This window comes from Myotis davidii, unplaced genomic scaffold, assembly GCF_000327345.1.
Source record: "Myotis davidii unplaced genomic scaffold, ASM32734v1 scaffold169, whole genome shotgun sequence".
Lineage (NCBI taxonomy): Eukaryota > Metazoa > Chordata > Mammalia > Chiroptera > Vespertilionidae > Myotis > Myotis davidii.
Window position 1 is genome coordinate 157,576 of NW_006383005.1, and position 14,920 is coordinate 172,495.

General features: G+C 39.7%; 1 protein-coding gene across 1 annotated transcript in view; it reads right to left on the reverse strand.

Moving 5' to 3' along the window:
* The window catches only part of LOC102769384 (UV radiation resistance-associated gene protein), a gene marked incomplete at its 5' end in the record, with an annotated part of 166,060 nt that extends 151,142 nt beyond the window's left edge, over positions 1 to 14,918 (reverse strand). Inside the window, 2 exons of the mRNA XM_015557473.1 lie at positions 14,458 to 14,580; positions 14,883 to 14,918. Coding sequence (XP_015412959.1) covers positions 14,458 to 14,580; positions 14,883 to 14,918 — 159 coding nt within the window. The remainder of the gene's footprint in view (positions 1 to 14,457; positions 14,581 to 14,882) is intronic.
* Between the last annotated feature and the right edge of the window lie 2 nt (positions 14,919 to 14,920).

Sequence of the window (14,920 nt, forward strand, 5' to 3'; positions counted from 1 at the left end):
GTTTTTAAAACTTAGATAGAGCAAGCCTTCAAGGTATTGGTGCCTTATCAAGAAAATGGTATTTATGTGTGTTTTTAAATATATTTTTATTTCAGAGAGGAAGGGAGAGGGAGGGAGAGAGAGACAGAAACATCAATGATGAGAGAGAATCATTGACTGGCTGCCTCCTGCATGCCCCTTACTGAGGATCCAGCCTGCAACCCAGGCATGTGCCCTTGACTGGAATCGAAACTGGGACCTTTCAGTGCACTGGCCGATGCTCTATCCACAGAGCCAAACCGGCTAGGGCCTAAATTTACGTTTTTAAAAACACATGGCAGCCAATTATTATATCTGTGATAGCCATTACTAGTAGCAGTGTGACACAGTGGTAAGACCTCAACCTAGAGTCAATAATCCTAAACTCTAGGGTGGTTCTATCACTCACTAGTGGGCAAATCACTTAACTCTCTCTGAGCCTGTTTCCCTTCCCTAAAATGGAGATATTTCCTGCATGCCTACCTCTGTGGGTTAAAGATCAAATGAAATAATGGATGTAAAAGCTGCCTGAAAAATGGTAAAGGACTTTATAAAGTATTAACAGAAATACAGATGTCAAGAAAGAGATGTGGTTATCAGGATAAGATAATGAATTGGTTTAGGCATTTGTAATCTGAAATGAAGAAACCGTTTTGGAATTCATTTATCTAAATAGAGGTGATAAAAATCACAAGCATAGAACAGATCCCCAAAGGATAAACATTCGATAAACAGGATTATAGAACTGCACCCCTGCAAAGTCATCTAAGTCTTTGCTGCTCAGTGTGACCTGGGCGCTTGTTAGAAATGCAGAATCTCGTGCCCCACCACAGACCTACTCAAATAGAATCTATATTTTAATAACATCCCTAGGTAACTTGTATGTAAATTTTAGGTTTAATTAGCATTAATTTACTCATTTTTCAGAAACTAAAAGTGAGGGACATACATACCCATGTTCACACTGTTAGTATGTAACAAAATCAAGATTTGGATCCAGGCTTAATCTCCTGGGCTGTGTATATACACTGTATATTTGCTTTCCAGATACACTATTCCAAAACCTTTGAGACATCTTTGCCTGGGTGATGTCCACATCCCCACTCCATGTCTAATCAGCCACCCAGCTCATCAATTCTTTCTTCATAATATCTCTGGCATATGTTTCTTCTTTTCCACATCCTTTATTAATTCCCCTAAAGCTACTGCTCTTTACACTATGAAAAGCCAGCTCCCTTCTCTTAAATGTTAACATACTGAACCTACCAAGACTAGCGAACTCTAACTTAGTAAATCTAACCCAGAATATTCATGTCTTCACTTCCATTATTTTTTCCCATTACCTCTTTCTCTTCGCCTTAGAACCCAGGTTGCCTTTAATTAATAAGGCCCTCCCTCTATAATCAAGTTTTACTAAAGAAATCCAAAGGCCCTGAACTACTTTCCAGTACAACCTTTAATCCCAATCTGTCCCAATAAACTCACCATTCACAAACATTCTCCTAGCTTCACAGTTCTCTCCTCTACACTGTACCCTAACAAACCAAAGTATTTCAACATTTCTTGAGTACCTACATGGTGTGCCAAGAACTAGACAATAAACCAGAAGTTTACATAGATTCAATAAAAATAAAAGTCCTGGCCTCTGCCCCATTTCCACTTCTGCACCAACAAGTTTTGACTTTTTTAAGAGCAAATAATATGGGAGGACTTTTATAAATGCTCAGCCAGGAGAGGAATAGATGAACAGACAGAATAAGCCACACACAGCACGAACACTAACTCCTGTACAACAATCTGTACATTACAGCACGAGGGTACAGTTCTAGAGACTCCCTTGTACAAACTGAATTCGATTAAATCAACCTGAAAAAGCAAAGGGTACTTCAGTTCAAAATCAGATATTTATTCCAATTCCCCAAACACTGAGTTCTAGCTCTGCCATTTCACTTGGGAATATATCTAACCTAAGCTACAGGTACCTCACCTGAAAAATGGAGCTAACAGCAGTTTCTACCTCACAGACTTGTAATGAGGAATAAATGAAGTAACTGCAGAGTGCTCAGACACAGTGCTGGCACATAAGACAGTTTAATAACAGGACTATTATTATCGATCACCTTAGAGTTTCCTCAGTCTCTGAGGTCAGTTTTCCTATAGCTTCAAAATCTACCCGCCTAACTGGAACTATACAGGTTTGTGAAGAATGAGGCAAAGGTGAAATCGGAAAGTTGTATTTTAAATACAACAAGCAAACAGAGTAAGATGACAGGAAGAGCTCTGAATGTAGAACCAGAATTAGCTGGGGATGAGCTCAACCTCCTCCACGTTCTTTTCTGGGCCTTGACTGTTCTCAACTGTCACATGGGGGAGATGGTTCAAATACTGTGGTGAAAAATACTATGAGAATGGTTTTTAAAGAGATTAGATACTAAAAAACACAAGACCGCATGGCAAAATGTAAAAAGGTAAGAATGGGAAATTTGTCCTTCAATGATTTATAAAGGTATTTCTGTAATGCTGTGTGACAAGGAACCCTGAGTCTTGACTGGAGGAAAACCTGGCAGCAAATGGTCATCACAAAGTTGGAGTGAAGAGAATACAATTAAGTACACAAACACCTAACCTTCTTCATGACTCAGCTTCAGAATCTCCACTTTGGAGACATCCTTCCGGACCTTCCTTCCCCATTCCACTATCCCAAACCAAGATGATCTTTACACAGTATTAAAATAGCTGAATCTGGCCCTCGCCAATTTAGCTCAGTGGATAGAGCGTCGGCCCAAAGATTGAAGGATCCACCGGTTCCATTCGGGTCAAGGGCACGTACCTTGGTTGCAGGCTCGATCCCTGGCCTGGTGGAGGCACGTGCGGGAGGCAACCAATCAATGTGTCTCTCTCACATTGATAATTCTATCTCTCTGTCTCTCCCTTGCCTACACTCTCTCTAAATATCAATGGAAAAATATCCTAGAGTGAGAATTAAAAAAAAAATAGCCGAGTTTATATATCAAAAATGCAGCTAATGTGCAATTAAGAAATTATGCAATTTTAGTGTTCCATCTAATAATCAGCCTCATAGTTTCTTACAGAAATATATGAATATCCAAAGTAAAATAGTCACTCCAGAGCAAAAGACATCTGTTCTGATTTTTATGTATATTTTAAATACCTTCCACATAGAATACATTCCATTAAGTCAATTCATGAAAACAAGCCTGAAATACCTATATGTACAGTTCTACAATGGGACCAATTCTATCCTGTACTGTGTATAGTCCTGTAAAATATCCTAAACTTGAAATGAGCACCACATAGCCTACCTGCCTCCCTTGCTTTGTGATCTATTTTCAGGATGAAAAATTGGAAAGTCTTCTTCATATTGTTGCTTCCCATTTATTCCTAAACATTAACATTCTAGTGGATGAAAGCAGTGTAACAGTAAGATGCTAGGGCCCTCTGGCTCCATCTTGTTCAACCTTTGTGACCATGGCTCAGGCTAATAGCTTCTGCTTAGTCTTGCATATAGGCATGCTACTCATTACAGAAATTCTGCTTGTGGCTTGAGGAGAGAAGTAAAGTAAGTACAGTATTGCTTACCAAAGATCTGTAGGAACCTTATAACCAGATTCACAGCAACTAGTACAATCTTCCTCCAACCTCTGCTGCCCCAGATGTGTGCAGTGGGCAATCACTCTTGCCCTCCCTTTTGCACTTCCCTTGACATAAAAGAAGCCTGAACTCTGTACTTTCCAAAGATGGATTTGAGGATTAGGGCTCCCATCTTCTCAGCTGGCGCCTTCTCAATTAATCAACCTCTCCTTACTCCAAACTCTGACATTTGACTTTTAGCCTTTTGAAGTGTTGGACACATGAACTGTGGACCCATGACAGCAGTACCAATTTTCTCAATGACATTATTCTATTCAGTAAGGTAGACAAAGTAAAAAACTAAATAAATAAAAAAGTTTTTTCATAATTCTTGCATTTTAAAAGTTTACTTTTTAATGAGCACCACATAGCCTACCTGCCTCCCTTACTTTGTGATCTATTTTCAGGATGAAAAATTAGAAAGTCTTCTTCATATTGTTGCTTCTCATATATTCCTAAACATTAACATTCTAGTGGATGAAAGCAGTGTAACAGTAAGATGCTAGGGCCCTCTGGCTCCATCTTGTTCAACCTTTGTGACCATGGCTCAGGCTAATAGCTTCTGCTTAGTCTTGCATATAGGCATGCTACTCATTACAGAAATTCTGCTTGTGGCTTGAGGAGAGAAGTAAAGTAAGTACAGTATGCTTACCAAAGATCTGTAGGAACCTTGTAACCAGATTCACAGCAACTAGTACAATCTTCCTCCAACCTCTGCTGCCCCAGATGTGTGCAGTGGGAGATGTGTGCTGGGCAATCACTCTTGCCCTCCCTTTTGCACTTCCCTTGACATAAAAGAAGCCTGAACTCTGTACTTTCCAAAGATGGATTTGAGGATTAGGACTCCCATCTTCTCAGCTGGCGCCTTCTCAATTAATCAACCTCTCCTTACTCCAAACTCTGACATTTGACTTTTAGCCTTTTGAAGTGTTGGACACATGAACTTTGGACCCATGACAGCAGTACCAATTTTCTCAATGACATTATTCTATTCAGTAAGGTAGACAAAGTAAAAAACTAAATAAATAAAAAAGTTTTCTCATAATTCTTGCATTTTAAAAGTTTACTTTTCCTGTACTATACAAAAAAAATGACTGCAATTATGACAGGAAATAATTCGTATCCTCTAAAAGACATAGGTAGATTAAAGGAAACAAGACATATAGTTTCTAATCCTATGCCTAACATAAATCAAAGTTTCTTCTACTTCTGGACTTAAAATCAGTTTTAACGTAGGCTAAAATGAACACATGAATTACTTATGGGTCAAAAAAAAGTAAAGTCATGTTAAAAAACACCAAGTTTGTCCTGGAAATAATAGATCATAAAAGTCTGATTTCCACTTTTACTTATTTGTATCTTCTCTTTTTTCTTACTCAAGAGTCTACCAACAAATGCCAAAGGTAACTGCCAGTTTCAGCTTCCTGACTTTATTATTTGTTTTAAGTCTGACTGTATCTTTTAGGACATTCTAAAACCATGGTGGGGGAAAGTGCCAGATATTTCAATGGACCAACAAACAGACCAAGACCCCTAAGTGCTGGGTTCCAATGCTTAGCTTTAGCATTATCTCAGCCTCTTAACCAAAAAAAAAAAAAAAAAAAGCACTGAACTAGAGTTTTCAATGCCTAATAACATCACTAGTCAATGAAGTCAATGGCACTATTACACAGAATAAAATTCCTGGCATCAAAAACCTCAAAATCACCTGATGGTATTAAAGAGGTAAGAATCAGGACTTCTTAAGTAGAAAAAGGATAGGCATGGTAAGTACCCAGGGACAAAACAGGAAGACTGTTCAAGTAAACTACAGAGGGACATTCCAAAGTTTCACTCTAATTTACACCATAAGAGAGGAATGGGGTGGAGTCTGAGTGTTTGCCCATAAAAAGAAGTTTAAAATGCAGCCTCTCTCCCATTTTCATTCTAGCTTAAAATCCTCAAAGCTGTAGGTGTAATGTGTCAAGGCAAAGATAACTTGAAGAATCAAGTTCTCAAAATACCCAGCCCAGCACAGTGCAACTGCTCATGAGAGACCCAGGATCTGGTCAGGTCCCTGCTGCTAGCAGGAACAGTATGACACTCAACTCAGATTTGTTTTATGAATACTCTTTATTAACTCCTTGAGGGCCAGAATAAACAAGCCAGGGCTATGGCCAGGGAAATAGATTCACCCGAGTGCTTCAGATTGGGCATCTATAAAATTCAATGATTCAAAATTCATGTTTCCATCTTAAAGTAAGGTAGAAAACAAGGTTCTATAATCCTGAATCAAGAAGGTATACTATAGCCCTGACCGGTGTGGCTCAGTGATTGGAGTATCGTTCCACACACTGAAGGGTCAAAGTTCAATTCCCAGTCAAAGACATACACCTGTGTTGCAGGTTCAATTCCCCAGCCCAGGTCAGGTGGGGGAGGCAACCAATAGATGTCTGTCTCTGTCTCTCTCCTCCTTCCCTTCCACTCTCTAAAAATCAATGGGGAAAAATATCCTCCGGTGAAGATTAACAAACAATCAATCAACAAAAGAAAGTATAAATTATGATTTTTTAAAATTCCAATGTCAGTTTTCCATTCTCCGCGTGCTCCTCTACCTGGATAATATAAGGATGTAGCTGCTAAAATACAAGGCACTAAAAAAGTTGAACTCTGCCTCAGATATGACTGATGTCATCAAACCTAAAATAAAATTTAAAAGTTAAAATGTCCTCTCTTAACATAATGTCTTTAATTTTTCTAAAACAACCCTAGTTAGTAGCTGCACATATTTGAGTACATTAAAAATGACAAATATTTCTTTCTGCCACCTTCCTACCACACCCCCAGTAGTAATGTCTGACAAGTAAAAATACACAGATTATCAAAGTACACATTTGGAAATTATGAAGACCTAACTTTTTTTTTTTTAACTACACATTTCAGGCCCAACTTATTAGTTTCAATTCTGCTCTTACTCTATTTCCAGTCAGTTTCACTTCTGAATTTTCTGCCACAAAGTTAAGAACTGTGACCCTGTGGAGAAGTAAGTACTAAAAAAGAGCATAGTTTTTCCTTTCAAAGGAAAACTGAACATTTTCACAGGAAAAACAAAAAAAATTTCTTAAATTCCTAATGGCTTTTGTCACATAAAAATAATTATTTTAGGATGCTGATTTGAGTTTCTGTAGCTTCCTCATATAATTTTGTTTACAAGATCCAAAGAAGCTCAAAAATTGCCATCATTTTATTTTATAGATATACAACTATATATTATTTTTTATTTGAGTCACAAGGAAGGGCTCAGTAAATATTGCGGAAGAAATAAATGTGCATAGCATGTTACTGCACTGCAGAGGTATATGTTCCCAATAAGGTACAGCTTCCTGCAGTGTGGTGCAGCGGTTAGAGCGTCAGCCTGCAAACCAAAGGGTCTCAGGTTTGATTCCCAGGCAAGGTCATGTACCTCGGCTGCAGATTCACTGCTGGCCCAGGTCCAAGCAAGTGCAGGAGGCAACCAGTTGATATGTATGTCTCTCTCACATATCTCTCTCTCCCAACCTCCCTCTAAAAATCAATTTTTAAAAATAATTTTTAAAAAAGAAGAGCTCCCAGTAACTAACTGGGTTCAAATCTATAATAATAAAAGGCTAATCTGCTAATTAGACCAGACATCTTCCGGACATCATTCTGGACATCCTTCCTGACAAAGCTGGGGCCCGAGAGAAGCTAGCCCAGTCCCAGGTGCCTGCCGGTGACCTGAGGAAAGGCAGCCCGGGTCCGAGGTCCCAGATGCTGGAGGGAAGCCAGTACCAGCAGCCTGGGGAAGGAAGGCCAACTCTTGCATGAATTTTCGTGCACTGGGCCTCTAGTTTAAAAACAAATAAACAAAGCCCAGCCTTTATTACACAGGGGCCTCTCATTCAAACTGCACTTCAAGAAGAGGCCTGCACTGAACAGTCTGCCTGCAGTGTTTCTGCCATCAGAGCCAGGCCTTATAAAGGAGTTCCTGGAATCCTATTTCAACCAGTAGGACTGAGTTTTTCTCCATCCAATCTGAGCTACAAAGCTATATCCCCGTAACCTTCTTCACCAACCAATCAGGACAGTGCCTTTTGAACCAATCAAATTGCAAGAATGTGGAGTCCTCATTTGCATGAGGACAGACCAATCAGGAACCAAGGATGGGGACTTCTATCTATACTAGAGGCCCAGTGCACAAATTAGTGCACCGGTGGGGTCCCTCAGCCTGGCCAGCGATCAGGGCTGATTGGGGCAGACTGGCCAGGCGGAAGGACTGCAGGAGATTGGCTGGCCACAGGAGGTTGGGGCGGAAGGACTGCAGGAGATTGGCTGGCCGCAGGAGGTTGGCTGTGGGGCACACTGACCACCAGGGGCAGCTCCTGCTTTGAGAGTCTGCTCCCTGGTGGTTAGTGCACGTCATAGCTACCAGCTGGTCGTCCAGTCCTAATGGTCACTTAGGCTTTTATATATATAGATAAGTCAGCTCCCCTCTGGTTCTAGGAGCACACATTCCCTTTCCACCAAAGATTGCTTTTTCCCAGGTTAGTCTAGAGCTGAAACACCGAGATGTCTTACAGATAAGCGCAGGGCAGAACAGACCAGAGAGGAATAGCAGACTAATTCTAATAAAGGAGGTATCCTACAAAATATTTGACTACTATTCAAAACTGTCAAAGCCATCAAAAATCGAAGTCTAAGGAATTGTCACAACCAAGAAAAAGCTAACGAGATAAAACAATCTATATATATAAAACCTAATATGCAAATTATCCCCTCGGGAATTCACTGGCTCACTATGACATGTGCTTGACCACCTGGGGCGGTGTGGAATGAAGGAAGGCCCCAGCCTGGCAGCCAGAAGGCCCCGAATGGCCCTGATTGCCAGCAGGCCTAGGGACCCTGCCTGTGCACGAATTTCGTGCACCAGGCCTCTAGTGATATATAATATAGTATTCAGGATGAAATCCTGACACAGAAAATGGTCATTAGGCAAACACTAAATATCTATCAACAGATGAATGATTAAAATGTGGCACATGCATATAATAAATTATTACTATAAAAGGAATGAAATTCTGATACATGCTACAACATGGATGAACATTTAAAACAACTGAATGAAATAAGCCAGACACAAAAGGACAAATAGTGTATGATTCTACTTAAGTCTCTAGAAAAAGCAAATTCAAAGATAGAAAACAGAATTTATCAGGAACATAAGGAAGAGAGAATGGAGGGTTATTGTTTAATGGGTACAGTTTCTGTTTGGGATGATGAAAAACTGTGGAAGAAGATAGTGATGGTTGCTCAACAGTGAGAATGTACTTAATGCCACTGAACTGTACACTTTAGAATAATAAATATGGCAAATTTTATTGTTATGTATATTTTATCACAATTTTTTAAACTAAGGAAATCTAAACTATTGACTTTAGTTACTAATAATAATGCATCAATATCGGTTCATAAATTGTAAAAATTTACCATATTAATGAAAGACGCTAAAAAATCAAGGAAATTGGATATTGGATATAAGGGAACTTTCTGCACTGTTTTTCTATAAATCTAAACTATTCTAAAAAATAAAATCTATTTTAAAATTCCACAACATATAAAAACTAGAGGTCCGGCGTATGAAATGTGCGTGGGTATGGTCTCTAGGCCTGGCCTATGATCAGGACCATCTCTGCAGCCGACCCTGTCCCCCACCGCCACCCACCCCTTGTTCCCCATTCACCATGGGGTGATGGGAGCCTGCCCGCTGGGGAAAGGGACCAAGAGGTGGTCAGTGCATCTCCTAGTGACTGGCCAAGGGGTCATTCTGGTTGTTCCGCTGTTAGCGTCAATTTGCATATTACCCTTTTATTATATAGGATATCAAAGCATTATGTTGTACACCTGAAACTAATGTCAATTATATCTCAATTTAAAAAAAAAAAAATGGAAAAGGGGAAGCAATTTCCTAAAGAAGGGGTAGGGTAGGAAGTTACAGTGATCAGAGTAAGTGCAGGAGAGATGATAGCCAGACAAAATAATAACAATAAAGACATTCACTTCCCCAAAAAAATTCAAGAAAGATAAAGGCTCATAGCATTAATATACCCCCCCTCCTTCCAAAAAAAGGACAAGAAAAAATGTTCTTGAATCAATGAAAAACATAAGCAATCAGAAAAATTAATGGCAAAGATAGGAACAAGGAATTCATTAAAGAAATGCTACATAAATCTGTGTAAAGGTACTGAAATTCATAGGGTTGTATAAGAATAAATGAGATCATGTAATTAACATAGTGTTTGATATACAAAAATAAAGCTATTAAAATATAACTAATAATTAAAGAAATGCTTATTTAAATAACAAAAATAAAGGGATGAGCAAAAGTAGGTTTACAGTTGTTCATATGGAAAATAATGCATTAATTAATATATTAATTATATAATAATAGAAGAATTAATATATAATAATAGAAGAATAAACTGTTTTGTGTACTCACAACTGTAAATCTACTTTTGTCTACCCCTGTATGTATATGTACATGTAGGTAAAATACACATATAAAATCCATATACATAAAATTGAATTGGAAAACATTGAGAAAATTTATGATGCCCAAAATTGACAAAATGTAGAGATGCAGGTCCTAACTTGGTACAGTGTAATAGGCATATCCTTTTTGGAAATTGCTAATATTTTCTAAAGCTAAAATAGTTATATATAACTATTTTATATATAGTTATATTTATATATATAAATATATATGTGTGTGTGTGTGTGTGTTTGTTATACCATATATATATGAGTTATTTCACTGCTCTAAATTTATCCTACAAAAATTAGGTATGAATACTCATTGCAACAATGTAATAGAGAAAAACTGAAGAATCCAAAAGTCTACATATGTGGTTAGTTAAACATACTATCAACTAAATATTATTATACAAAATGTGATAAATAGATAGATAGATAAATAGATAGAGACATGAACAACTAAGAAAAATAATATTAAATTGCAAAATCTTTTAACTTTTTTTAAAAAAAGGGATTAAAGTGGGCTAGGATTATTTAATCTGAGCTCTTCTATTTATACTTCAAGGAAACCAAACCTGCATGCAAAATTGTTTATGTATGTATGTAAGTGCATTTTCTAAGGAAAGAGCCTATAGGTTCTACCAAATCTTAAAGAAATATGTGACGCCCCAAAAAGGGTCACTAAGCAATCACTAAAAAGCACCCCCTGCACACACCCACTCTAAGTATCTGAGAAACATAGATAAGTTATACTCAAGTGAGGAAGTCTTTAGGAAGGAAAGAAATGCTCTCAATTAAACTTTTAAGGGAATATTAAATGTCTCTATCACAAAACACATTTTTAATTTCAAAACTCCTAAATCTAAGGGTGTAAAGGAAGTTACTCTTCAAATGAACTCATATTCACTAGGTAATTAAGAACCACAACCAAAAATTACAGAGCAAAAACAGTCTTCAAAATGTGTGACTAGTTCATACTGAAATTACAGTTAAAATAAGATCACAGAGAAGCAAAAGGAGGCAAAGACTAAGTAGTAGTTTCATTTGACACAGTCAAGTAGCTATCAGACTATGGTTAGTACTCATACATATAAAGGATCAGGAGTTATAAAGTCTTAACTAAAGTTTTTTGGGGTGTGTGTGTGTGTGTGTGTGTGTGTGTTTAAGATGAGTAGATTAAAATAAGAGAAATAAATTAGGTATTATACATAATTTAATGAACTTTCTTTAAGCAAAAACAAACGTCTTTTTCTGGAGGCAGGTGGGGGGATGGTCCAATACTTCTGGAACTAATCTATTATAACATTACAGTCATTAGAAGCAATGAGATTAATGAAGAATAGAATAAATGAGTAGTAATAGCAGTGATACTCTCTATCTTAAAATGAAAGTATACTTGAGAACAGTGGTTCTCAACCAGGAGTAATTTTGCCCCTTGAGGAACATTTGGCAACATCTGGATGCATTTTTTATTGCTAGGACTGGGCAGAGGCCAGGAGTGGGGCTAAAAATGTTATAGCCCCGTCCATCTACCCACCCAAAATGTCAACAGTGCCAAAGTTGGAAAAACTCTGCCTTAGAAATAAGCTGGGAAACCACTGAATCTATGCTTTGAAATAATCAACTTTAGTAGAAATTCTCAATCAATAGGGTTGGCTTATTTGTTTAGAAACATTAACTATTATTAAATAGCATGGGATCTATTAAAATTACATGATTGTCAAAAGGTATTATTTAAAGGAAAATTAATTGGACTTCCAATTTATCTAAACCTTTGAAATTTTGCAAAAGCTACAGGCAAAAATAAAAAGACAATGAATTAATGCTAACAGAACATTTTATACACACACATATCCTATGACTCTCACAAACAATACTGAGCAGAAGAAACCAGTCACAATCATACATTTTGCATGATTCCATTTATATACAGTTCAAGAATAGGTGAAAACTGATCTCTTATGTTAGAAATCAGAATAGTGACTCCTTTAGAGAAAAGGGGAGAGAGAGAAGGGCGAGAACATAAAGGGGACTTCTGGAATGCTAATAACTTTGTATTTCTTAATCCAGGTAGTAGTTGCAGAACTGTGTTCACTTTGTGACAACTCATCAAGATGTATACTTAAGCCCTAACTGGTTTGGCTCAGTGGATAGAGCATCAGCCTGCAGACTGAAAGGTCCCAGGTTCAATTCTGGTCAAGGGCATGTACCTTGGTTGCGGGAAATTTGATGACACATTATTCCATGTGTTTAAATGATTAATCAAAACATGTGGGCCCTAGCTGGTTTGGCTCAGTGGATAGAGCGTTGGCCTGCAGACGCCCAGGTTCAATTCCAGTCAAGGACATGTACCTTGGTTGCAGGCACATCCCCAGTGGGTGTGTACAAGGAGGCAGCTGATCAATGTATCTCTCTCATCAATGTTTCTAACTCTCTATCCCTCTCCCTTCCTCTCTGTAAAAAAATCAATAAAATATATCTTTTTTAAAAAGGTGTTTACTTAAAATTCTTCAAGTTGTGTACTAGTAATCAGTGTGTTTACTGTATACAGATAACAATTTAACAAAATGTTTCTTTTTTAATGTTATATATTTATAACCCCCAAAACTTGGGCATTTGGACCCAGGAAGCTAAATTAATATCAACTGCAAAAGTGAAAGTGTTTTTGTTATACTATAGGCTGCCTTCCAAGAATCCAAGGATGGCACCCCAGAAAGCTGTAAATACATACTCTGCACTCATACAGCATTCACTGTGCACTTAAGTCACTATATATATTCCTCATCACAAATCCAAAAATTTGACAAACACAAATGCAGTTGAATTTCTTTCATGGAAAGTATGTTAGGGTTATTTCCTCAAATGTTAAACTGTGAACTGTTATCAAAGACAGGCTCTATGAAACAAACGATGCTTTCTCTTTCCTGACTCCACATTTTCCCAAAGCTTGCCCACACGAAACCCCTCTAGGTCCTCAACTCCTTAGGATTTCTCCAGACTGCTTGCTGATAACAGTGCCCACCACTGCTTCTCCCAGTAGCCAGTCTCACACTCCACCTCTTCACCCACACACATACCCTTCACAGTAACCCTCATTCCAGAGGTAGTCTCCCCTCCCCCCTCAATACTGTTACTCTTCCCCAGCACCTCATAAATACAACCCAAACCTCACTGCTCTCAATCTCCTAATATTCTTCACAAATTCGCTTCCCACAGCACCACAAAACCAGGGCACACACTGTCCCAGTCTTTTAAATCCACTTCTGCCACACACACACACATACACACACACACACCTTGCTTCTGCAAACAATTCAGCTCACTGGCCACCACTATTATCTCAACTCCCCTCTTCCCTTTAGCAACCCCCACCACCACCACCACCACCACACACACGCACTTTCCGGTATTCAGATCCATCCCATTTCCCACCCACCCTCTGCCCTCACCCTCTGCTTTGTTTCCTCTTTGTGAACCTTTCCCAAGTCCTACGACAGAAATCACAAGCTGGAGGAAAGGTATGCAGGAACATGCTCTGTCCTGTGTGCAGGTAGTTGCACAAGCCTCAAGCACACAACCACGCGCACGGGCTGGAGTCTGACGCTGGATTCTCCAACCCAGCGCGGGCACCTGGTAAATGCAAGGCTTTGAACGAGTGGTTTTGCATCAAGCTGCAGTTTCCCAACCTCTACAAAATGGGGTTAAATAAAACAGTTATTTCACAGAGTTGTGAGAATTAAATGAACTACCAGCCACTTAGCACAGTGGCACAAATCCAACAAGATAAACTCTCAATAACTGACAGTTTTTCTGCGGTCCTCGGTGTGGAAGGAGGAATAAAGAGGATGAAAGGCTCTTTAAGTTTCTCTAAAGCTACTGTTCCTGCAAAGTCTCCTCTCGGGGGACACAAATCGGGCAAGGAAGGGAAGGAGGGAAGGAATTCTCTACAGATGTGTGGGTGATACAAAGGACTTTGTCCGATCCCCAAACTCAGTGCTCTCTTTATCATTCCCCTACAATGTGGACCCAAGAAGCCATCAGACTCTTGCAGACGGATGGGGACGTGGATATACATCGAATCCTCCTTCCACGGACACTCATCTGAAGGAACGAGAGAGTTAAGAGCCCCTTCAATTGCTGAAATGCGTTCCTCGGGGGTCTGAGATTAGGAAGGCAATCCCGAAGTCTCAAAGGATTTCTCCTGGGAAGCTGAGGAGGGCAGTTCACGATTAGGAGAGACTAAAAGTAAATGCCAGAAACCTGAACGACTCCTCGCTTCTCCGGAAGGAACGAGTAGCCACGGGATTCTCCGCGGGTGGGCAGGGAGAGGAAAAGCACTGTCCCCGCCTCTGGCGGGGCCGCAGGGCTTCCCCGGGCCCGTTCCTAGAGGGATAAGGGGGAGGGTTTCCGCAAGGGAATCCCCAGCTGCCCGTTGACAGGCGGGCTCAGGCCCCCGGGGAGTTTCTCCGCTCCCTTCCGTCTCCGCACAGCCCAGCTCCAGTAGCGGGGTTTCTCCTCGGGCTGCGGGGTCTCCCGGAGGTCCGGCCATCACTGGACCCCTCCCCTTACAAAACCTCGTCAGCCCACCGAGTTCTCCCGGCCACTTCTCGGGGTCTCCCACTGGCACGGGGACAGCCCGCCGCCCACGGGATCCCCTTCCGAGCGCTGCGAGCCCGCTGGGTTACCTGCTGAGACGGCAGCTCCACGTGCAGGGCCCGCCCAG